This window comes from Choloepus didactylus, chromosome 9, assembly GCF_015220235.1.
Source record: "Choloepus didactylus isolate mChoDid1 chromosome 9, mChoDid1.pri, whole genome shotgun sequence".
NCBI lineage: Eukaryota > Metazoa > Chordata > Mammalia > Pilosa > Megalonychidae > Choloepus > Choloepus didactylus.
In genome coordinates, this window is record NC_051315.1 from 123,487,548 (window position 1) to 123,512,146 (window position 24,599).

A 24,599-nucleotide genomic window follows, 5' to 3' on the forward strand; every position below is an offset into this window, starting at 1 on the left:
GAAGACAGACCCCCCAGGTGGAGTTCATTAGCATTTCAATGATCTCACTCTCTGCTTGTGCTGTCTTCACCCTTCCCCGAGTCACAGCCCTGGAAACTGAAAATGACTGGGGCTTTCTCCACTGAGCCGAAAAAGAAACGATAGTCCCCTTCAGACCGAGTCTGAGGCAACCCTCCAGCTCTCCCAGGTCAGTCGTCACCCAAAGCCTCTGTCTGTTTTTTGGGGATGCGTACCTGTAGTGAGCAGTTCACACTCGCTACTTAAAACCCCATTTGGAGCTCAGCTGAGCTATATTCGCTTGCTGGGAGAGAGCTTCTCTCTGGCACCACAAGGCTTTGCAGCTCGGGCTATGGGGGAGGGCGTCTCACGACTTGGATCCACAGGTTTTACTTACAGATTTTATGCTGTGATCTTGGGCATTCCTCCCAATTCAGGTTGGTATATGATGAGTGGACGGTCTTGTTTGTCCCCCCGCAGTTATTCTGGATTATCTACTAGTTGTTTCTGGTTTTTTGTAGTTGTTCCAGGGGGACTACTTAGCTTCCACTCCTCTCTATGCTGCCATCTTGCCCCACCTCCCCCATATGCATTTCTTTATGCCAGTACCACAACTATCTTAATTATTATAGCTTTATAATAAGTTTTGACATCAGAAAGTAGAAGTCATTCAACTTTGTTTTTCTCTTTCAAGATTGTCTTGGCAATTCTAGGTCCTTTATATGTTTGTAAATATAAATTTTAGAATCAACTCCTCAATTTCTGCACACACAAAAAAATGTCTGCCAGGATTTTGACAGGAATTGCATTGAGCCTATAAATCAATCTGGGGAGAATTGTCATCTTAAAAATACTGAGCCTTCCAATCCATGAACCAAGAAAGTCTCTATTTCTCTTAGCAGTGTTTTGTAGTTTTGAACATATAAGTCTTGCACCCTCTTGTTAAATTAATTCCCAACTTTTTTTTGGCCTAGCATTATTTTTAAATTTGAATATTCAATTTTTAAATTTACAAGATTTATCATTATTTTATAGAAAAAGGCAATATTTCATAACTTGTGGAACCTAATAAATATACAAAATCTGAAGTCTTGTTTTGTTGGCTCTATTCTATTTCCTCTGGTGTTACTTCTCTGATTTTGCATATCATTCTTTTTTATTTTATGATGCATATGCTCTTCAAATATTTAATGATTCTTTGTTGCAAGTTCATATTTTTTGTGAGGAGACCTGACGGTCTGTTTCTTAGAGGTGTATCTGTGACCCCACAGCCTGAATGTATTCTTTCGGAGAAGGGTTGGCATTAGGTCTTCTGTGCATTGGGCCTCCTTTTCCTCAGGCTGTCATCAGGAATAGTCACCTGTTGAGATGATGTGTCTGCTCTCATTCCTTCCACCCAGACCCACTTTCCCTGTGTGTCAGAGTTCTGAGGAGATTACGCACAGTGCCAAGACCTCGGGTCTCCTCTGGCACTTGATGATCATTGTCCTGGTTAACATGGCTCTTCCGATCTGGCAGCCTTCCCTGTCCTTCTGGACCATGGCTGAGGATACAGGAATCATTTTGCTCTTCCATGCAAGACTTGGGGCAGGGTCTGGGGAGCTTTGTGAGGCTGAATGGGGTCCCCTCTCCTAGCATCCGCAGAGCCAATCTCTCTTTGTGGTCATGCAGATTCATTCATGGCTGTGCTCTGAAGGCTCTACTCCAGCCACCACTTTCTCCTTCCTCTCTGCCCTCAGCCCATAAGAATCTTTTTACAGTCTGCAGAAACATATTTTAATAAGACTCTGTGTTCCACATTTTTTACTTTTCATTTGGTTTTATTTGTTTAGATCAATTGGGGAAAACTGATATTTTTGCACTATTATTTCTTTCCACCTGGGGACAGATCATGCTGTATATTATTAATTCAATAGTTCTATTATATCTCTGTAAACATTACTTACTATAAGTTGTGTACATTTCATGGGTTTTAGTAGTTAGCATATGAAAATACTAAAGATATAAAGAAAATAATAATTGATAGTGAATTTTATTATCCAGTTCATAGAAATGATTCTACAATCTTCTTGTACTTGGGCTTTAAACACCAAGCTATCTATTTTTGAATTCCTGGAAAACTCTTTTAGTCATGTTATCATGATAGTATATTTGTTTTGTTAATACTTCACATGTGAGTTTTGCACTTCTATTTACAAGGGAAATTAATTTTCTTTCTGTGTTCCGTTTGTCAAGTTTTGCTATCTATATTTTAAAAGATTGACTTTTTAAAATGATTTGCGATAACATTCTTTTCTCTGCTCTAGAGTAATGGAAACGGCGATGGAATTATCTAATTCTTAATCATCTGATTGAAGTCACTTGTGACATTTGAGTCTGGCACCTTTTTAAAATTCATGTTATTAGCTTTTATTTTCCTAGAAAATCATCCATTCTATTTATATTTTTAATTGTTAATATATAATTACATTCAGTTATCTTCTTTAATAAAACTGTATTTGGGCTATAGCTGCTCTCATTCTGAATTTCTGATTTGCCATGATTTTTTCCCTTCTTGATTGACTTTGCCAGAGACATGTCCCTTTTTTGCTCATTTTTCTACCTTCAATTGAATTTATTATTAAATTCAACATCTTTTCTGTTCCTCGTTAACATTTTTCACAGTTTAGTCTTATTAATTTAATCCTCATACTCTATTCTTCCGTATATTTGTTTTTCGTTTTTTCTATTTTGTTGAAATATCTGATTTAAGACCACATTTTTATGAGTTCTGGGTTGGCTGCATTCCATAATTTTAAATATGCAGATTCTTATTTAAAATTCTTTTTGTTTGCCAATTTTAAAAAAATGCACAGATAATACAAGTTCCATGAAATAAGTAAAATATTCCAGCGATACATACTGAAAGAGCTAATAATGTGCAGCTTTCCAGTTCCTCTCCATTCCCACCCGTCCAAGGGTAACAGACTGTTTTAGGTCAGGATCCCCAGAAACAGATCCAGAGATGTAGTAAGCGGTTTACAAAGGAAGGGCTCCCAGGTGAAACCAGAAAGGGAGTTGGGGTGTAGGGCAGGGAAGGCAGAGAAGCACAACAGCGTCCTGAGAAAAGCTGATTTAGGCTGAACTTTTCGGGGAACTCTGGAGTATAAATAATGCCTGAGGCTGTCCCGAACTGGGGTGAGGGAACTGGGCTTTCTTTCTTCCGCACCCTTCAGTCATTGTCAGGGCCACCCAGCAACCCTCCTGGCACTCTGTGCTCACAGACCACGCAGCTCTGCCAGCCTGGGACTGCTGACTGCTGCAAGCACGCTTTGGGGGGGGGAGGAGTCTTGCAAGGGGGCACCCAAAATGGTAAAATTAATAACATTAATTAATTAATTAAAATATTAAAGGATCTGGCGGGATCTGGTGGGGCCCTGACACTGTGTGCTAAGCCAATGTTAATAGTCTGGATTGAATCATTCCATACTTTTTCCAAACTTTGTTCCAAATAAAAAATTTTTAATAATTTGATTTTTGTAAAAGAAGATCATATAGTATATTGCTGCTGCTGTTGTTTGCTACTAAATGCATTGCTTCAGTAGATTTATCTTTGAGCCTATTAATAAAAATGAACAAATATTTATGGGGTACCTCATATATATCAGGTACTCAGGAAAAATCAGTGGATAAAACAGACAAAATCCCTGCCTTTATGACACATATACTTTCTAGGAGAAGTGAAATGATAAACAAGATAATAAACATCAAATAAAATATACAAATCATTTAATGTGTTATGGAGTGATAGGGACATGGAAAAAAGAAATAAAGCTAGATCGGGAGGTTGGTAGTGATGGGTCACTTTAGTGTGTCTTAAAATTTATTAGATATTGTCAAATCTTTTCTGAAAAGGCTGTGTAGCAATTCAGGCTCCCACCATCAATGAATGGGACTGTCTGTTTCTCTGAGTGTTTTCCCATGCTCCCTGGTGTCATTTAAAAAGTTGTGTTTACCGATCTAATGGGTGAAAATGGTACCTTGCTGATGTTTTAACTTGTACATGTTCATATGTTTATTGGGCATTTTGAGTTCCTCTTCTTTAAACTGCCCATTCAGATCCATTTTTTTCTTTGGGGTTTTTTGTCATTTTTATTAATAGACTCAAGTCTTTGCATATTAACTATATTAATCCTTTGTTATGAGTTGAAAATTTTTTCTATGTTGTCTTTTAATGTCTTTATGTCTCATTTTTACACTTGCCTATTACGAAAAAACTTCCCATGGCTATTTTCTTTTTCATATTTTTCTTTGCTTGAGTCAGACATTTGTTCTGTCATATAAATGTTAACATTATTTCAAGGCTCCACACTTGCAAAATGACTTCAGAAGGATTGACATTTTAAAATTACTGTTTCCCTAATCAGGAGCACCTTATATATTATGTATATATCCATTTCTTTAGATCTATTTAATTTCCTTCAATAAGATTTTATAGTTTTCTTTGTGTAATTCCTGTACCTCTCAGATGTTTATGAATGTGTGTGTTTGCTATTGTAACTGAAGTATTATTTTATTTCTTTTCAATTTATATTGTTCTAAATGGAAACTTTTGATTATGCACCTATTTTCTATTCATGCTCCTTGGCAAATATTTTTTCCTAGTTCTAATGGATTTTAGTTAGGTCTCTACGGTTCACTCCTTGTGCTGTAAATACTATGAGCTTTCAGTCTGCAGGATCTGATTCATCTCTCCCTCCTTTTCATAATGTCATCTGTTGGCATTGTTAGGGCTGTCATATGGAATCATTTTGGCATTTACTATTATGTATTGCATAAGCAACGTTGATTTTGTATAGAATCATGGAATTTATTGTTCAAACTGGGACACTTTTAAGAGTGAAAGGCAATGCTATTAATACTTATGCCAGGTCTAAAAGCACAAACCAGAACTGTCCCAGGCAAACTGGGATGTGTGGTCACCCTAGTTATGGGTAACCAGAATCTAGATGATTTGTAATTGTCCAAAGTGACTGCATATATGTTTGTGTGTGTATATGTGTGGGTTTCCTGTTAAATGGGTCTCATATTGCTGGATAAGAGGCCTGAGCAAAGTGTGATTTGCTAGTCTGTGACGTTAACATGCTTTTCTAAAGCTGTTTCATTTAATTCATTTACTTCTTCATTCATTGACTGTTTTTGTTCCTTTCCATTCACTTTGTACTCATTTATTTTCATTAAATTTTGTGTTTGTTTTGAAAAAAAAATACTGTGGGTTTTGGCAAATGCACAATGTCATGTATCAACCATTACAGTATCATACAGAATAGTTTTACTGCCTATTAAGCCCTCTGCCCTCATCCTTCCCACACCCCGAACTCTGGCAGCCACTCTATAGTTTTGTCTTTCCTAGAATGCCATGTGATTGGAATCATATAGTTTGTAGCCTTTTGGACTGGCTTCTTTCACTTAGCAATGTGCTTTAAGATCTGTCCATGTCTTCTCTTAGTTACTAGTTTATTTCTTTTTATGGCTGAGTAATAAATATTCCATTATATGGATGAACCATCCTATGTTGACCATTGACTATTGAAGGACATCTTGGTTGCTCTAGGTTTTGACAATTATGAATAAAGCTGCTGTAAACACTTGCATGCAGGTTTTTGTGTGTGCGTAAGTTTTCTAATCAGTTGGGAAAATATGTAGGAGTATAATTACTGGATTGGATGATAAGACTATATTTCAGTTTGATAAAGCTGCCGAAATGCAAAATACCAAAATTGATTGGCTTTTACAATGGGGGTCTATTGGTTCACAAATTTACAGTTCTAAGGCCATGAAAGTGTCCAAAAGAAGGCATCAAGAGGTAGTTACCTTCTCTGAGGAAAGGGTGATGGCATCTGGGGTTCTCCTGTCATATCAGAAGGCACATGGCTGGCTCTGCTGAACCTTCCTTCCTGGGTTCAGCTTCTGGTTTCAGTGGCTTTCTCCAAAATGTCTCTGGGCTCCTGTCTTAGCTCTCTCTCTCTCAGCTCCTGTTCATCCTTGCTTGTTTCTCCCAAAGTGTTTCTCTCTAAGCTTCTAGGGAGTCCTCTCTTAGCTTCTCTGGGACAAACTCTGGATTTCATCTCTTAGCTTCTCTCCTGGTTCTGGGTTTCAATGGCTGTCTCCAAAATGTCTAGGGTTTTCTCTGAGCATCTCTGAGTTCTCTTCAAAATGTTCTACCTTTTATCAACTCATAGAGGACACCAGTAAAGACAATTAACACCCACCTTGAATGGGTAAGGTCACATCTCCATGGAAATAATCTAATCAAAAGGTCCAACCCACAATTGGGTGGTTCACATCTCCATGGAAACAACCTAATCAAAAGATCCCACCCATGGTGGTTTGCCCCCAAAGATTGGATTAAAAGAACATGGTTTTCCTGGAGTACATAATAGATTCAAACCAGCACATTACCTTTTTAAGAAACTGACTGTCTTCTGCAGTAGCTGTACCATTTTGCCATCTCATCAGCAACTGAGAGTAACCATTGCTCTGCATCCTTGCAAACAATTGGTACATTCACTTTTTAAAGTTTTTAAATGATATTGAGCATCTTTTTATATGGTTGTTTGCCATCTGTAAATCTTCTTTGGTGAGATGTCTACTCATATCTTTTGCCCATGTTTTTATTTGGGTTATTTGTTTTCTTGGTATAGAATTCTTTGTAGAATTCTTAGAACTCTTGGTAAGAGTTCTTTGTATATTTTGGGTTATCAAATATGTGTTTTACAATATTTTCTCCCTGTCTGTGGCTTTTCTTTTGTTCTCTTAACAGTGGTTTTTGCAAAGCAGAATTTTAAAATTTAAATAAAGTTCAACTTATCAATTTTTAATTTTATGGATTATGCTTTGGGTATTATATCCAAAATCTCATTGCCAAATGCATGATCACATAGATTTTCTCCTGTTTTCTTCTGGAAGTTGTATAGTTTTGTATTTTACATTTAGGTCTATGATCCACCTTGGGTTAATTTCTGTGAAAGTTAAATGTTGTGAGTTAATTGTGTAAGATCTGTGTTTAGGTTCATTTCTTTGCATATGAATGTCGTTTTGTTTAAAAGCCTATTTTTCTCCATTGAATTGCCTTTACTCCTTTTCAAAGATAAGTTAACTCTATTTGTGTAAGTCCACGTTTGGGTTTTTTATTCGGTTCCATCTATTTATGTGTTTATTCTTTTGTCAACACCATGATGTTTTAATTACTGTAGCTTTATAGTAAGTCTTGAAATTGGATAATGAATCCAATTTGTTCTTCAATATTGTGTTGACAATTCTACAACTTTTGCCTTTCCATATAAGCTTTAGAGTCAATTTATCCACATTACAAAATAGCTTACTGGAATTTTGATTGGGATTGCACTGAATCTACAGATCAAGTTGGGAAGAACTGATATCTCAACAATATTGAGTCTTTCAATCAATGCATGTGTAATATCTCTCTATGTATTTAGATATTCTTTGATTTCTTTTATTAGAGTTTTGTAGTTTTCTGTATTTAGATCCTGTACACACTTTGTTAAACTCATATGCAAGTATGTTATAATTTTGGTGCTATTGTAAATGGTATTTTTTTTTAAATTTCAAATTCCAATTTTTCAATGCACATATATGCAAAATCAATTGAGTTTTGTATATTAACCTCATATCCTGTGACCTTACTTTATTTCCTTATTATTTTCAGGAGATATACTTTTTCCTCCAATCTATGGGGTTTTCTACCCATACAATCGTGTCATTAGTGAATAAAGTTTTATTCTTCTTTCCCAATCTCTATACCTTTTATTTTATTGATGTATGTGGTGGTTGATGTATGTGGTGGCGCAGTGCTGGGGAGGTGAAGTATTCTCTTATTTGGGGATTAAATCTCAGCCTTAGAATGGGCCTGTATCTCTGGGGTATGAAATTCACAAGTGTTCCTTACTGTATTCCCCTTAGGTGAGAGAGAAAAAGTAGAGGGGACTGGAGTAGGAGAGTTACCCTTTCCCCAGGTGGGATAAGCCTCTGGTGACGTTTGTTCCCCTGGGGAGTAGGCCTTGGTTATGGATTGTGTTTGAGGCATCCTTCAAAGTGATTACTCTTCTCTCTGCCACATCCATACAGCATCTTTCTTGCTCTTCCCCATGAGAAATTGGTGGACATTTTGGAGGTAAAACTCACAAAAGTGGGAGTGGGGCCCAGGAGTTTCTCACTCTCAAGCTAGTCCACTGAGAGCCTCCAGCAAATCATCAAAATTTCCATTGCAGTATTACCAATATTTGGCTCCAGGGCTTTTGCTCCAGGTGAGCAGATCTCAGCTGTGACTCCCTGTGTTCACCTGTTTCTCATGCTGATGGTTTTTCCTATCATTGGTTTCAGTTTGTTCAGCTTTTTCTGTGTTGTAAGGATAGGAGCGATGACTTTCACGTTCTTTATATTTTGAAGCTGGAAATGGAAGTCTCCAGTTCTACTTTTAGCCTTTTTGGTTACTTCTTCTGATTGTGATCTCTCTTTCACCGATGATTACATTTCCTTTCTTATATACCTTTTTGTTTTTAATAGGAGTTTCTGATTTTCTTTTTATATATTTTAAATATATACTTTAAAAACTTTTAAATAATAATTATTTTTATTTTCCCAAAATTCTATCATATGAGGCTTCCTATAGAGCATGTTATTTTGGGGTGCCCCCCTTCTTCCTGAACTCTCCATCTTTCTGCTCAATTATGGGATGTTTGTGCCCTTGCTCTGCTGCTGGGAAGCCTACCTGGGTTTCCCTTAACTGCCTCCTGGGTTGGATCCACCAGTTTTTGATTTTCATATCTTCCTCATTATTGGTTTACTCTCCTATTTTTCTGGAATCCACCCTAAAGTATTTTCCTAAGAATGTATGTGTGTTATTGAATACTGTATATGCACAAAAATGAACAAAGAAATAAACAAATAAATAATTAGATTCAAACAGGTGACCTAAAGGATTTTCACAGGTACTAATGTATAAGACAAGTCTGATGCAGAAACAAAAGCAAATAATGCAAAAAAAACAGAATCATATAAAATTAAATTGTAATATAATATGAAGACAAAATCCCTGCAAGATGTGTACAGAATATAGATATTGGTAGATAGAATTATATGCTTATAGAGAACTTTGGGACAAATACATACAAGGTTTTTAAAATGGATTATGGGGGCCATGGGGACAGTGATGTGGATGAAAAGGAAGGAGAGATATGATTGGAAGAAGAAAAAGGGGAAAAATAATTGCATAAAAATTTTAAATTATGTATAAAATTACATTTAAAAATGCTTATTTTTACAGATTGGCATATATATATATATATATCTGAATGAAATAAAGAAAAATTTAGAGAACAAACCAAAGTGAATGTTTGTAAAGTAAAATATCTCAGCCCCTACATGTTGGAAGTTGTCCTTATTCACTCTGTTTTGATGATCTGGCTCCATACACACTGTCGCTGATGAGATGTCTCAAGATATTCTTGCTATCACTTCTCCATAAGTTACCTGCTTTTTAATTAATTTTGGAAGTTTTACAGTTCTCTTCATTTTTTGGATTTTGGCATTTCATAGTGATGTGCCTTTGTTTGGTTCTTTTTAAACTCATCTTCCCGTGTACCCAATCAAAAAATTCATGTCCTCCCAGTCCACGACATCTCCTTAAATAATTTCCTTGATATGTTTCTTTTTTCCATTGTCTCTGCCAAGTCTTCTGGAGTCCAATTAGTTGGCTGTTGGTCCACCTAAATTAATCCTTAGTCTCTTATTGTTTCTCTTAAGTTAACTGTCCTTTGACCTTTTAGTCATTTTATTTAACTTCCTGGGAATTTCCCTCAGCTTTATGTTACAGCCATTTTAGAATTTTTTTTTACTTCTAAAATCATTTTTTTAAACATCTGAAATTACTTTCTCAGGTAGTTCCTTTTTTTTAGCATCCTGGGTATTTTGTTCATATTACCTCGTGTGAGGTATGGTAAGGCCAGATGCAGAGAGGCAGGGAAAGGAGGCTGTTATCCATACATCACCTGTGTTGTGGAGAAAGGTGGATGCAGTTAAGATCTTGTCAGTGTGATGGCAAGGCTGCTGGGGCTCCCCTTGGGTGACCTGGGAAATGTGCATCATATCCCTTTGGAGGTAAAGGCAAACTGAATCTGAGAGGCTGTTGAGAAAGGCACCAAACAGAACGTATTAGCTAACTTTATGGTAGTAAACCATTTACCAGTCATTGATTTGAAGGAATCAGCAATTCCAACGATACTGGGTATTAGGGGTGTGGCCTGAATAGATGGGACCACACTGCTAAGGTTGTGGCAATCCACCCCTGCGGCACTGTTCATTCCTCCCAGGGTTGAAAATAGCCGTCCTTAGCTGTTCAAAGAAAAAGCAGTAGAGATCATTTCCCCTTTATTAATTATGTGTTACATGATAAGCTCTAATTTATGAATGCCGTTTTAATTAATATTGGGTTATATTAACTATTTTAATTGGGAGGGTCCATGGGGTTTCCTTTTGTCAAGCCAATTTGTAGGTTGACTTAGTTTAATTTTAATTTATTACTTATTGGATCAGAGTATCCATGACCATTACGGGATAAATTAGGGCAATGGATGCTATGGCTTTGGGACACTTAGGCAAGGCAATAGTTGAATGGCTAAGGTGAGCACATACCTTTTTGTTCTCTATTCTTTCTTTAGTTACTTGTTACTCCCCTGAGAGTATAAGGGATAACATGTCTACATTTAGTGGGATCTCCGGGGATATAACTGTATCCCCTGTATTGAATAGGTCCATGAAAGTTTCTCAATTGGTGCATTTCAGCAGATGTTAAAATTACATTAGAACCTACATGGTAGAGGCACAAAAAGCCAACTGGTCCCCCTTTTGTTGTTGTTGTTGTTGTGTTTTGTTTGTTTTATTTCAACTGGTCCCCTTTTATCTTTATGTTTTATAAAGTATGTTAGTAAACGTTGGATTTTCAACTGGGTCAAATTGTGTACCTTTGTTTTAACTTAAAATCAACAGAAAGCAGAACAAAATGTCCCAGGAGAAAATGACTGATATTTTTGTGAAATTCTCAATTTATACTTTACAATGCCATTATCATTATTAAACTGCACTGTATCATTTATGAACTGGTTTCATAATGCAGAAAGGTATTTCTCCCTTGGCATCTTCAGGTCAGAGAGGGGACATCTTGTTTTCATCTTTTCGAGATTTATTTTCTATTAGTTGTTAATTAAGGCTTGCATTTTCAGGGTTAAATTCTATTTTTAGTCCACTGTTTTTTATTCTTCTGTGAATGATCTGTTAATTCTGTCTTGATTTTTGTAGGAATTTTTAAAAAATTAATTTAAAAAATCCAGATGTATTTAGATGAAGACATCTTTACAATTGCTTTGTTTGGGACAGTCTGGCCTTTTTTAGTCTTATGTATAAGTCCTTCTTAGCCTCCGTGCTTTCTTCTATTACTTCCTTGAGTATTCCTTCAATTTTATTTACTCTGATCTCTACTCAGGACCACTTACTTTATAGTGTTGGTTCTCTGCAGCCTATTCTTCATGTATAAAACTTACGACTTCCACGAGTATCGTGGAATTTCCAGGACCAGTTTCACATGTTGTGTTCGTCTTCTAGGGCTGCCATAACAAAGTACCACAAACTGCTTAAAACAACAGAAATTTATTGTCTCACAGTTCTGGAAACTAGACGTCTGAAATCAACTAAGCTCAATACAGCTTTCATTCACTTCATTCACGAGGGCGTGCTCCCTCTGAAGTCTGTGGGGAGAAATCTACTTCATCCTTGCCTCTGGGCTTCTGGCAATGGCTGGCAGTCTTTGGTGTTCCTTGGCTTGCAGCACTTCAATCCCTGCCTCAGTTGTCATATGGCCTTCTCCCCTGTGTCTATCTGGGTGTCCAAATTTCCTCTTCTTATAAGGAACACAGTCATATTGGATTAGGGCCTTTCCTAATCCAGTTTGGCCTCATTTTAATTTAGCTAATTCCTTCTTAAATGACCCTATTTCCAAATAAGGTCATATTTACAGAACCAGAGGTTAGGACTTAAATGTGTTTTTCTGTGGGGGACACAATTCAAAAAATTGTATCTTTTTTCCATAGGATGTCTGTAGAAGACCAGAACAAAGAAGAGAGGTGTCTCTGTCAGTTTATATTCCGTCACTTCCAAAAGTATAAGGTGGAGATTTCACATGCAATAAAAAAAACATTTCCTTTCCTTGAGGGCCTCCGAGACCGTGGCTTTATCACCCAAAAAATGTTTGAAGTAAGTGAAGTTTATAATGTCATAACCTGGTAAACCAGCCCCAGCTAACTTATGCTTTCATAGCCTGGATCCAAACTTCAGGGGATAACTAGCTGGCTGAGGGACCTCCTATGATTGGAGGGACTTTTCAAGTAGTTCTAGAAATATTCCTGTAAAGTTAAAAAAGTGAGAGGAAAAGTAAGCATCACCAAAAGCATCCCAGCTTCTCTCTGAAGGAACTATTGTCCATGATGCCCATTGGAATTGGGCTGAACTTGACACTAGAGATGGGCTATATTGGAAGCAGTTATGCTTCATAGGTGTATTTGTCTTTTAGTAATTCATACAATAAAAACATAACCTAGAAATTAAAAACAAGTAAGAGGAACTTCCAGGGAAGATGGCAGAGTAGGGAACTACAGGACACACTCCTCCTACAAAAACAGCTAACAGACAGACAGAAACTGTGAAACGATGGTTCTGGGGTTCTGAAGGCCAGGGGAGCACTGTACAGCATCCAGGAGAGTGTGGGTTGGGGAGACTGAGAAGCTGCAGCAAATTAACTGTGAGTGAATCACTCTGCAGCAGTGGCCAGCAGCCCTCCCCCAGAGGCAAGCAGCCTTGGGTACCATCTGTAGCTGGCTGCTGCAGACAGAGAGGGATGTGGAGGTCTTCCTCCCTGGGAAAAGGGGATGGTTATGGGCACAGCTGAAGGCTGAGTGTGGCTTTTGATCAGAGAGTTTGGAATGGTGAGTCCTGGCTCTGAATCATGGTTCTAGCCTGCCTTGACAGGGCTTCCCACAAACATTGTTTTCAACACTACCCTCACCACCAGTGAGCCTATGGAGGTTAGAAAAACATGCTCCCTCCTCAGGGCTGTGGGAAATAGCTTGCTGAAGAGTGCCATCTTCTGGGCAGGCCAAGAAAGAGGAGCTTTGGGAAGCTAACAAAAAAGGCTTTTGGGCATCTTTCCTGACCCTCACCCCAGGGCCCTTTGGAACTGGTCTGCACCCCCTTTTTGGGCCCCTGTTCTTGGTTTGATATAATATGGGCAATTCTGAAGATCTAGAATAACTTGAACCACATGTCAAAGAAGAGACTTAACACAATGCCAATCAACAGTAAAACCCTGAGCAAGAGAGAGAAACCAACCATCAGAGTAAATTCTTCAAGAAAATCAGATGCCTAGACATCAGCAAAAAATTACAAGCCAGACTAAGAAACAGGAGAAATGTCCCAAAGAAACAAATTAAAAGTGAGAGGAGACAAAGAATTTGGAACAACTAATCAAAAATGTTCAAACAAATCTCCTAAAGCAATTCAAAGAGATGAGGGAAAATATGGCTAAAGAGATGAAGGATATTAAGAAGACATTGGTATATACTCAGCAGAACTGAAAGCAGGGGCATTAACAGACATTTGCCCACCAATGTTCATAGAAGCATTATTCAAAATTGACAAAGGGTTGAAGTAACCCAAGTGTTCATCAACTGATAAATGGATTAAAAAAATGTGGTATAAAAGGGGGATGCAAAATGAGACAAAATAGTTTCAGTGGCTGAGAGATTCCAAGTGGAGTCGAGAGGTCACTCTGGTGGACATTCTTATGCACTATATAGATAACACCTCTTAGGCTTTAATGTATTGGAATAGCTAGAAGTAAATACCTGAAACTACCAAACTCCAACCCAGCAGTCTGGACTCCTGAAGACAATTATATAATAATGTAGATTACAAGGGGTGACAGTGTGATTGTGAAGGCCTTGTGGATCACACTCCCTTTATCTAGTGTATGGATGAGTGGAGGAATGAGGATAAAAACTAAAGGACAAATGGGGTGGGATGGGGGGATGATTTGGGTGTTCTTTTTTCACTTTTATTTTTTATTCTTGTTCTGGTTCTTTCTGATATAAGGAAAATGTTCAGAGATAGATTGTGGTGATGAACGCATAACTATGTTATCATACTGTGGACAGTGGATTGTATATCATGGATGATTGTATGGTGTGTAAATGTATTTCAATAAAACTGAATTTAATAAAAAAAATGTGGTATATACATACAATGGAGTATTATTCAGCAGTGAGAAGGGATGAAGTCCTGATGCATGTGACAAGATGAATGAACCTGGAGGACATTATGTTGAATGAAATAAGTCAGATACAAAAGGATAAATATTGTATGATCTCACTAATATGACCTAATTATAGTATGTAAACTCATGGACATAAAATCTATAATATAGGTTACCAGGAGATAGAATGAGGCTAGAGTAAGGGGAGCAGTTGCTTAAGATATGCAGAATTTTTAACTAGGTTGAATTTAAATGAGTGGAAAGGTATAGAGGTGATGGTAGCACATTATGTGAGAATAATTAACAATGCTGAACTGTGTGTGAGTGTGGTTGATAGGGGAAGTTTAGAATCACATATGTCAACAGAAGGAAAGCCAGAGGTTAAAACATGGGAAGTATAACTCAGTAAATCTCATGGTGGACAATGACTGTGATTAACAGTATAAATGTTAAAACTTTCCTCCATGAGCTAAAATTAATGTATGAAACTATTACAAGGAATTAATAATAGAGTGGTATATGGAGGGAAATGCACCTATTGCAAACTACAGACTATAGTTAACACTAATTTCTTAATATTCTTTCTTAAATAGTAACAAATGTACTGTGCTAATGTTAGTGATCAGTGATGGGGTGGAAAGGGGTATAGGATGTTTTGCGTGTTCTTTTTTTTCTTTTTTCTTTTTTGCTTCCTGGAGTAATGAAAATGTTCTAAAATCAATTGTGGTTATAAATGCACATTATCTGATAATACCATGAGCCATTGATTGTATACTTTGGATGGATTATATGGTATGTGAGTATGTCTCAATAAAATTGCATTAAAAATAGAGAATTTTGAAAGTAAAAGCCTTGAATTACACTCAAATGTGTTTTTAGGCAAAATAAATATTGTTTTAAGATTTTTTTAAAATAAGTAAAAAGAAGATACTGGGTGAGCATAAAGAAGAATCTGAAACATGCAAAGAAAAATAACAGAACTTATGAAAATGAGAGGTGCAATAGAAGATATTAAAAATACAACAGAGGCAAACAACAGCAGATTTGAACAGGCAGAAGAAAGGATCAGTGAGCTAGAAGGTAAGACATCTGAAATCAAACAGACAGAAGAACAGATAGGGAAAAGAATGGAAAAAAATTGATCAGGGTCTCAGGGAATTGAATGACAGCATGAAACACACAAACTTATGTATCATGGCTGTCTCAGAAGGAGAAGAGAAAGGAAAAGGGGCAGAAAGAATATTTGAGGAAATAATGGACAAAAATTTATCAATGCAAAAATTTACCAAGACTTAAATATACAATATTTAATTGTCCAAGAAGCACAACATACTCCAAACAGAATAAATCCTAATAGAGCTACTCCAAGACACATACTAATTAGAATGTCAGATGCCAAAGAGAAAGAGAGAATTCCAAAAGTAGCAGGTGAAAAATGATTCATCACACACAAGGGATGCTCAATAAGACTAAGTTCTGATTTCTCATCAGAAATAATGGAGGTGAGAAGGCAGTGGTATGATATGTTTAGTATACTGAAAGATAAAAATTGCCAGCCAAGAATTCTTTATCAAGCAAAACTGTCCTTTAAAAATAGTGGGTGGGAAGCGGGGGTGGCAGGTAAAACATTCATATATAAACAGAACCTAAGAGAGTTTGTCAACAAGAGACCTGCATACAAAAAAATCCTAAAGAGAGTGCTGCAAGCTGAAAGATGGGTGAGAGAGACTTGAAGAAGAGTATAGAAATGAAGATTAGCAGTAAGGGTGACTAAAATGGTAAAAAGAGAGACAAAAATATGATATGACATATAAAAGCCAAAGGATAAAGTGGTCAAAGTAAATACTGCCTTTACAGTAATGACATTGAATGTTAGTGGATTAAACTCCCCAATCAAAAGAACAGATCATCAGAAAGGATTAAAAAAAAATATGATCCATCTGTATGCTGTTTACAAGAGACTCTCCTTAGGCCCAAGGACATAAATAGGTTGAAAGTGAAAGATTATGCAAATAGTAACAAAAAAGAGCTGGGGTAGCTATACTAATATAGGACAAAATAGACTTTAAATGCGAAACTTTTATAAGAGACAAAGAATGATACTATATGTTAATAAAAGGGGCAATTCACCAAGAAGAAATAACAATCATAAATATTTGTGCACCTAACCAGACTGCCCCAAAATATATGAGGCAAACACTGGCAAAACTGAAGGGAGAAACAGACATCCCTACAATAATAGTTGGAGATTTCAATACAGCACCCTCATCATTAGATAGAACATCTAGACAGAGGATCAACAAGGAAACAGAGAACTTGAAGAATATGATAAATGAAGTAAACCTAACAGACATATACAGATCATTGTATCCCCAAACAGCAGAATATGCATTCTTATCAAGTGCTCATGGTCATTCTCCGGGATAGACCAAATGTTGGGTCAACAAAACAGGTCTCAATAAATTTAAAAAGATTGAAATTGTACAAAGCACTTTTTCTTAACATAATGGAATGAAGCTGGAAATCAATAACAGCCAGAGAACTGGAAAATACACAAATATGTAGAGGTTAAACAACACACTCTTAAGAAATCAGTGGGTCAAAGAAAAACTTGCAAGAGAAATCAGTAAATATCTTGAGACAAATGAAAATAAGAACACAACATATCAAAATATATGGGATTCAGTGAAGACAGTGCTGAGAGGGACTGTTATAGCTCTAAATGCCTACATTTAAAAAGAAGAAATAGCTAAAATCAAAGACCTAATTGCACAACCTGAAGGAGTTAGAGAAAGAACAGCAAACTAATCTCAAAGCAAGCAGAAAGAAAGAAATAACAAAGATTACATCAGAAATAAATGAAATTGAGAATTAAAAAACAATACAGAGAATAAACCAAAGCAAAAGTTGGTTCTTTGAGAAGATCAATAAAAATTTTAAAAAAACCTTTAGCTAGACTGACAAAGGAAAAAAGAGAGAAGATGCATATAAATAAAATCAGAAATGAGAAGGGGACCTCACTACTAACCCCACAGAAATAAAAAGGATCATAAGAAGATAATATGCACAACTGTATGCCAATAAGTTAGAAAATTTAAATGGACAAATTCCTAGAAACACGCAAACAACCTGCATTGACTTGTGAAGAAATAGAAGAACTCAACAGATCAATTACATGCAAAGAGATTGAATCAATCATCAAAAACCTCCCAACAAAGAAAGGCCCAGGACCAGATGGCTTCACAGGGGATCTCTACCAATTATTCTGAGGACAATTAATACCAATCCTGCTCAAAGTCTTCCAAGAAATTGAACAGGAGGGAATATTATCTAACTCATTCAATGAAGCCAATGTTACCCTAATACCAAAGCAAGATGAAGATATTACAAGAAAAGAAAATTACAGACCCATTTCTCCAATGATTATAGATGAAAAAAATCCTTAACAAAATACTTGCAAATCAAATCCAACACACATCAAAAGAATTACACACCATGATCAAGTGGGTTCTATCCCAGGCATGGAAGGGTGGTTCAACACAAGAAAATCAATTCATTTAGTATACCACATTAACAAATCAAAGAGGGAAAACCATATGATCATATTGACTGATACACAAAAAAGCAATGACAAAATCCAGCATCCTTTCTTGAAAAAAACACTTGGAAAGATAGGACTAGAAGGAAGCTTCCTCAACATGATTAAGGGCGTATATGAAAAACTCACAGCTAATATCCCACTCAATGGTGAAAGACTGAAAGCTTTCCCTCTAAGAACTGAAACAAGACAAGGATGCCCATTTCAACATTGTGCTGGAAGTCCTAGCTAGAGCAGTAGGGCAAGAAGAAAGAAATAAAAGGCATTCAAATTGGAAAGGAAGAAGTAAATTTTCACTATTTTCAAATAACATGATCCTATATATAGAAAGTCTCAAAAAATCTACAACTAAGCTACAAGAACTAACAAAAAGACAAACAACCCAATTAAAAAATGGACATAAGTGCTCACTTCAGATGAACATATACTAACATTGGAACAATACAGAGAAGATTAGCATGGCCTCTTGCACAAGGATGACATGCAAATTGGTGAAACATTCCATATTGAAGAAAAAAACATGAAGAAAAAAATGGACAAAAGACTTGAATAGACATTTTTCCAAAGAGGAAATACAAATGGCTAAAAAGCACATGAAAAGATGCTCAATATCACTAGCTATTAGGGAAATGCAAATCAAAATCACAGTGAGATTTCATTTCATACCTACTACAATGGCCACTATTCAAAAAACAGAAAACTACAAGTGTTGGAGAGGATATGGAGAAATAAGAAGCCTCATTCACTGCTGGTAGGAATGTAAAATGGTGCAGTCACTGTGAAAGGCAGCTTGGCAGTTCCTCAGGAATCTAAGAGTTGCCATATGATCTGGCAATCCCGCTACTAGGCATACACCCGGAAGAACTGAAAGCAAGGACACGAACAGACATTCACACACCAGTGTTCATAGCGGCATTATTCACAATTGCTGAAAGGTGGAAACAACCCAAGTGTCCATCAACTGATGAATGGATAAGCAAAATGTGATATATACACATGATGGAATATTATTCAACTGTGAGAAGGGATGAAGTCTTGATGCATGTGACAACATGGATGAACCTGGAGGACATTATGTTGAGTAAATTAAGGCAGTAACAAAAGGACAAATATTGTATGATCTCATTGACAAGAACTAATTATGATAAGCAAACTCATAGAGTTAGAATCTAGAATATAGGTTACCAGGAGATAGAATGGGGGAAGAGAATGGGGAGCTGATGCTTAATTTGTGCAGAATTTCTATTTAGGTAGATTGTAAGTGTTTGAAAATGGATAGAGGTGATGGTAGCACATTACTATATAATTAGCAGCACTGAATTATGTGTGTGAATGAGGTTGAAAAGAGAAATTTAAGATCATATGTATGTTACTAGAAGGAAAGCTAGAGGATAAAATATGGGACTGCATAACATAGTGAACCCTGTGGTGGATGATGTCTGTGGTGAATAGTACCAATATAAGAATGTTCTTACATGAACTATAACAAATATACTATTACAAATAAACTATAGTCCATAGTTTGCATTAGGTGTATATTTTCCCATATACCCTATAACATATACTATTACAAGATGTTAATAATAGGGTATATGGGAAAATATACACCCAATGCAAACTATGGACTATAGTTAACAGTATTATTTTAATATTCTTTAAATATAAATTAATCTATAGCGATAGAATTAGATCAGAGGTTATATAGGGCTGGGAAAAGATAGAGGGATTGAGAGGTGACAGTTAAGGGGTGTTCCAGTTTGCTAATGCTGCCATTATGCAAAATACCAGAAATGGATTGGCTTTTATAAAGGGAGTTTATTTGGTTTCAAATTTAGAGTTCTAAGGCCATAAAAGTGTCCAAACCAAGGCATCAACAAGAGGATACCTTTACTGAAGAAAGGCCAAAGGCGTCCAGAACACCTCTGTCCGCTGGGAAGGCACGTGACTGGCTTCTGCTGTTCCTTTGCTTCCAGGTTGCATTTCAAAATGGCTTTCTCCAAAATGTCTCTAGCCTTCTTTATCTCTTAGCTTATCCAGGCCAAACTCTGGTCTTCATCTCTTTGCTTAGCATCTCCAAATGTCCGTCTGTCCTCAACTCCAAGCATCTCTGTCAGCTCCCAAATGTCTCTCCCGAAGTCTCTCAGCTGCTCTTGGGGCATTTAGTCCTCTCTTTGCTTCTCCAGAGCAAACTCTGGGCCAGCAACTCAAAGTATCAGCAAGTGTCTGGGCCTGGAGGTCTCTTAGGTACTTCAGTGAACTAATCAAGACATACCCTGAATGAGCGGGGTCAAATCTCCATGGAATCATTCAGTCAAGAGGTCACACCCTAATCAAGAAGAGTAATATATCTGCCCCCACAAGATTGCATTAAAGAATATGGCTTTTGTATATCCAAACTGGCACAATGAGTATGGGGATTTTCTTTTTGGAGTGAAGAAAATGTTCTAAAGTTGATTGTGGTGACAAATGCACAAACCTGTGATTATGAAAAAGCTACTGATTGTATACCTCAGATGGACTGTATGGTATATGAATATATCTCAATAAAATTGCTTAAATCCAAAGCAAAAACAAATAAGGGAATTGACACAGTGTTTCATTTCAATTAACATCCATTTAAAGTACTTGGCTCTGAGAACGTTAAAACCCACAGGGATTTGTATCTTGTTAGGAAAAATTTGGCTGGAGATGCTTGCTATTCTTTCTCCAATGGGTTTCAATTTTCTTTTCCTTTCCTTCCTTCCTTTTTTTTTTTTTGGTCATTGCTAGAACCTTTGAATGTGAGTAAATCTCAGCAGTAGGCCCTCTTGGAGATATAGAGGAGCAAATCTTCCCTTTGCCCTACAAACATGCATTTCATTTGGCCAAGTTCACTGCAAGGAATGGCTGGTTGGTCGCATAACTTCCTGCACCCCTTTGAGGCCAAGTCAGTCCTGAGGGAAGGACAGCGGTTGTCCAGTCAACAGAATGGCCACTCATCATCTGCCAAGTAGACTAAAACATCTTAATCAGGCTCTTCCAGGGCTACGCATCATCTAACTTTGAACCCACTTATATTTTTCAAAATTACTCCTTCTTACATTTAATGTAAATAAGAATGAGGAAATCATATTCACAACTAAGAATTTTTTAAAAGGCAGAATTTGCTTATTTCATTTAGCAGCCGTACAAGTATATAAAAATTCTAAACATGAGAAGATACCTACATTGCCGTAGTAGAATACCTAATTCTTAAAATTACTTTTGAAGGCCCTTCTGTAACTTGGCAGTCTGTATTTATATTTTCTCCATTCAATATTTTTAAAGGACTCTGAAGAATCTTGTAGAAACCTGGTCCCTGTGGAAAAAGTGGTGTACAATATCCTCAAAGAACTGGAGAAGACATTTGACCTGACACTTTTGGAGGCGCTGTTCAGCGAGGTTAACATGAAGGAGTACCCCGGCTTAACGCGTGTGTATAAAAGCTTTGAAAAGGGTAATTAGATTTATTACCTACCTTGTGAGGTCCAGGGCAATTGTTTTCACTCTTTTCTTCATCAACAAGTATTTATCACACTCTTTGCTGGGCAGTGAGGTTCTCAGAATTAGCAAAATGCATGTCGTGACCCTTCTTGAAGCTTATGGTCAACAGGCCTGAGGTTTGATAACCAGATATTTGGACTCCCCAAACCACCAGGTCCCCGTTGGCATCTAAGAGCTTATAAGTAGTAACACTGAGGACAAGGCACACAGCTGGCCAGCAGGACAGCATCATTGGAAATCTTTGCTGTGATCCACACAGCATCCGTTAAGGTGACCACCACCTGTCTCGGTTGACACCTTAGCTGTAGGTGGAGGAGCCACCTTGACTGATGCTGCCCAGACTCACCTACCCTGCTGTCCACAGAGGCTTCAGGTCAGCAGACTAAAGCTGTGAAGCCGGGGTGTGGTCAAGCTCTCTTCTGCTGCACCAGCCCCAACTTTATCCCATGCAGGGAAGTCCCTCCAGCTCGCCTTTGAAAAGCCTGCACTCAGGGCCTCCTTGACCTTTTCAGGGCTTTGGGGCCCATTTGTTCTCATCTCTTCCACATGATTTTGCTGGGATTTGAAGTCCTGTCCTGGAGAGCATCTGCTATACCCACAGTTCAGTCCATCTCCCCTCCCTGGGTTGCACCCTTTAGGTGCTCTGGCCATTGCGCCCTCCTGCTCAGCTCCCAGCTCCACCCACTGGCTCCCTTAGTGTGTTTCTTCCTCCACGTACGTTCCCCCAGATGCCCAAACCTCGGGTTATCTCTCTTGCGACTTGCAGGAGTTCTGGCTGTCTTCCTGTGTGTGCTGGGTCACCTTAGATGCAGGTTCCCTGGGCAGGTATCCTGGCCTCCCCAGGTTGGCAGCCTCCCGGTCCCTGGTGCGGGCAGCACAGGGAAGCGGAGGTGGGAGTGGGGAAGAGGTGTCCTCCAGTGCCCGCAATATCCACTCTCTCTTAGGGAGTGGGAATGTCAGCCTTATTCCTTGGATATGGGCAGCCCCTGGGCAAGTCTATCTAGTTCTTTCCCTTTCCTCTTTGGGAACCGACCATCCTCCCTCCCTGACTCAAACCCAAATCCTGCTCTTTTCTAGCCCCATCTTGTAAAGCCTTTGGGGTTTTCTCTTCTTTGTGCACTGATTTCTGTATGTTTTTTGCCCTTCTGCTGAGGAAGTCCCTTTCTTTATTCCCTAAAGTTTGAACAGTTCACAACACACATTTCAGTCCTATTATTTATTTCAGTGTGTGCTTTCCCTGCCATCCAACCATTTTATAAGGTATGTAAACACTGGTTACGTTTCCACTGCTCTGTTACCCTTAAATCTTTGGGAGCTGCTTCCATGTGGGAAATGTAAAGGATCCCCATTGGGGTGTTCTCCTCTCGGTTGTCCCAGGGAGTGACAGGAGAATGTTAGTCACCTGAGTCTCATCGACAGCTGCGAGGGCCAGAAGTTCTGAAATGTGTGATGATGAGACGTTGTCCCTGGTCCCAGCTTGAGATCTCTAATTGCTACCTTCTCCTTCTCTTCAGCAGTTCAGTGCAATTTTTTTCTCCGTCAAAGTGATGAACAAAGTGACAAGGAGGAATGCCCCAGCATCCAGCCACGCCTGGAACAAGGTAACTATGACTGGATTAAAACTGTTCCACGTTGAATAAGATGAAAAGAGACAAGAGGCCCAGGAGGAGTGAACAAAAGTGTGCAGGGAAGTTGGTATAAAAGGGGGTGGGGACCTGTAGGAAGGAAGGTGAGGCCACGGGCAGGGGCGGCCTGGAGACGAAGGCAGGTTGCCTTCAGCAGTGGGTGGCCGGGACAAGCCATCTCCAGCAGTCAGGGTGTCCCACGGAGGATGCTCGGGAGGCAGATCCAGCAGCTGACCCAGGCTGGAGTCTGACTGCAGGCACCAGGTGGGGTCTGCAAGGTCCATGTGGGTCTGTGTTGAGACCTGGATCATCCCATTAACACCTACATTATAAAAGGGATGATAAAAAGGAATTAGGGGAGGACGGTGAACACATACATCAATGTCTGAAATAAATTCTAATTTCTGTCCCCTAAGAACTGGTGAAACTCCTCTCAAAGCCTGCCCTGCTCTTGCACAGATCCCTCGTTTTAAACTGGTCTGTTCCTGTTGACTCTAGTCCGTGATTCTTTGCTGTTCTTGTCCCATTCTGGAATGTTCTCTGGAGGCTGCTTCTTGGGTTACCTATTACCCAGAATTTTCAGTCTTTGTATCTGCAGGTTTTCCAAGTTCAGGGTTTGAATAACAGGGTCTTTATCCTTGGGCTTGCTAAGGAGCATTACCCCTTCCCACACTCCTTAGAAATACTTGCTCTGGTTCTGGATGGCTCTGGGGCTGGACTCTTCCCCCCATGCCTGGCTTCACAGTTTTCTGCCTCCTTCTTGCTTGAATCTGGCTGTTGCCTCGGTGCTTGGACGTCCAGCGGTGGCTGATGCTGTGGCAGGGGTGGGGGTGGGAGAGCTGAGCAAGCCCCTTCTGTGGGTCAGGGTGCCTTCCTGCAGGGTCCACCCCACAGGAGCGTAAACACCACGGCGACCCCGTCCCCCACCACCGCCCATCGTCCCTGCGGGCAGCAGGCCGGGGACGGCCCTCCCAGCCCCAGATGGGCTCACAGAAGCCCTTCGGTCCTTTTCAACCAGAAACCACCATCCACAACTCTTGACCTTCCCTTAATCCAAAATACCACTAATAATACATTAGTAAATTATTTTAAGTATTTCAAATTTATGACATTAATTCTAATATTTTATTTATTTATTTATTGTAATCAGTTACTGTATCCCGGAGAGTAAGTCACATATATGATCTCTTTCAATATCGCAAAAACTCTAAAATTCTTAGAGGAGTTTGTTGGTTAGTGCGAATTAACCCAACTAAGAGCTGGGGTGGTTTAACTCTGCTGTATGATAGGGTCGAGTAGGAATTCTGGTGTCCTGAAGCCTGGGATGCAAGTACCTACTTCACAGGGCAGATGTGTTCTTTATGTAAGTTATATCACTTGAAACACTCACAATCATGCCTGGTGTTTCACTACTGCTACATGCTGTTGTAGCTAAATTTTGATTATTATTCGTATCTGCCTCCGGAGTCTAAGCCTTTAACCATTATAGTAAACTTCA

General features: G+C 38.4%; 1 protein-coding gene and 1 non-coding gene across 20 annotated transcripts in view; both read left to right on the plus strand.

Annotated features, from left to right (window-relative positions):
• LOC119544978 (nuclear body protein SP140-like protein) overlaps nt 1-24,599 on the plus strand; it is a 108,569-nt gene that overhangs the window by 24,152 nt on the left and 59,818 nt on the right. For 16 of the 19 annotated variants that reach the window (XM_037850617.1, XM_037850624.1, XM_037850614.1 and 13 more), the window contains exons 2-4: nt 12,141-12,303; nt 21,261-21,429; nt 22,991-23,077. In XM_037850617.1, the coding sequence (XP_037706545.1) occupies nt 12,142-12,303; nt 21,261-21,429; nt 22,991-23,077 (418 nt within the window). In that variant the 5' untranslated portion in view covers nt 12,141. The remainder of the gene's footprint in view (nt 1-12,140; nt 12,304-21,260; nt 21,430-22,990; nt 23,078-24,599) is intronic. The other 3 variants (XM_037850613.1, XM_037850615.1, XM_037850610.1) reach the window with 3 other exon arrangements.
• Nucleotides 18,360-18,465, plus strand: LOC119545079. Its single transcript, XR_005219055.1, has one exon. It is a non-coding gene; the product is annotated as a U6 spliceosomal RNA (small nuclear RNA).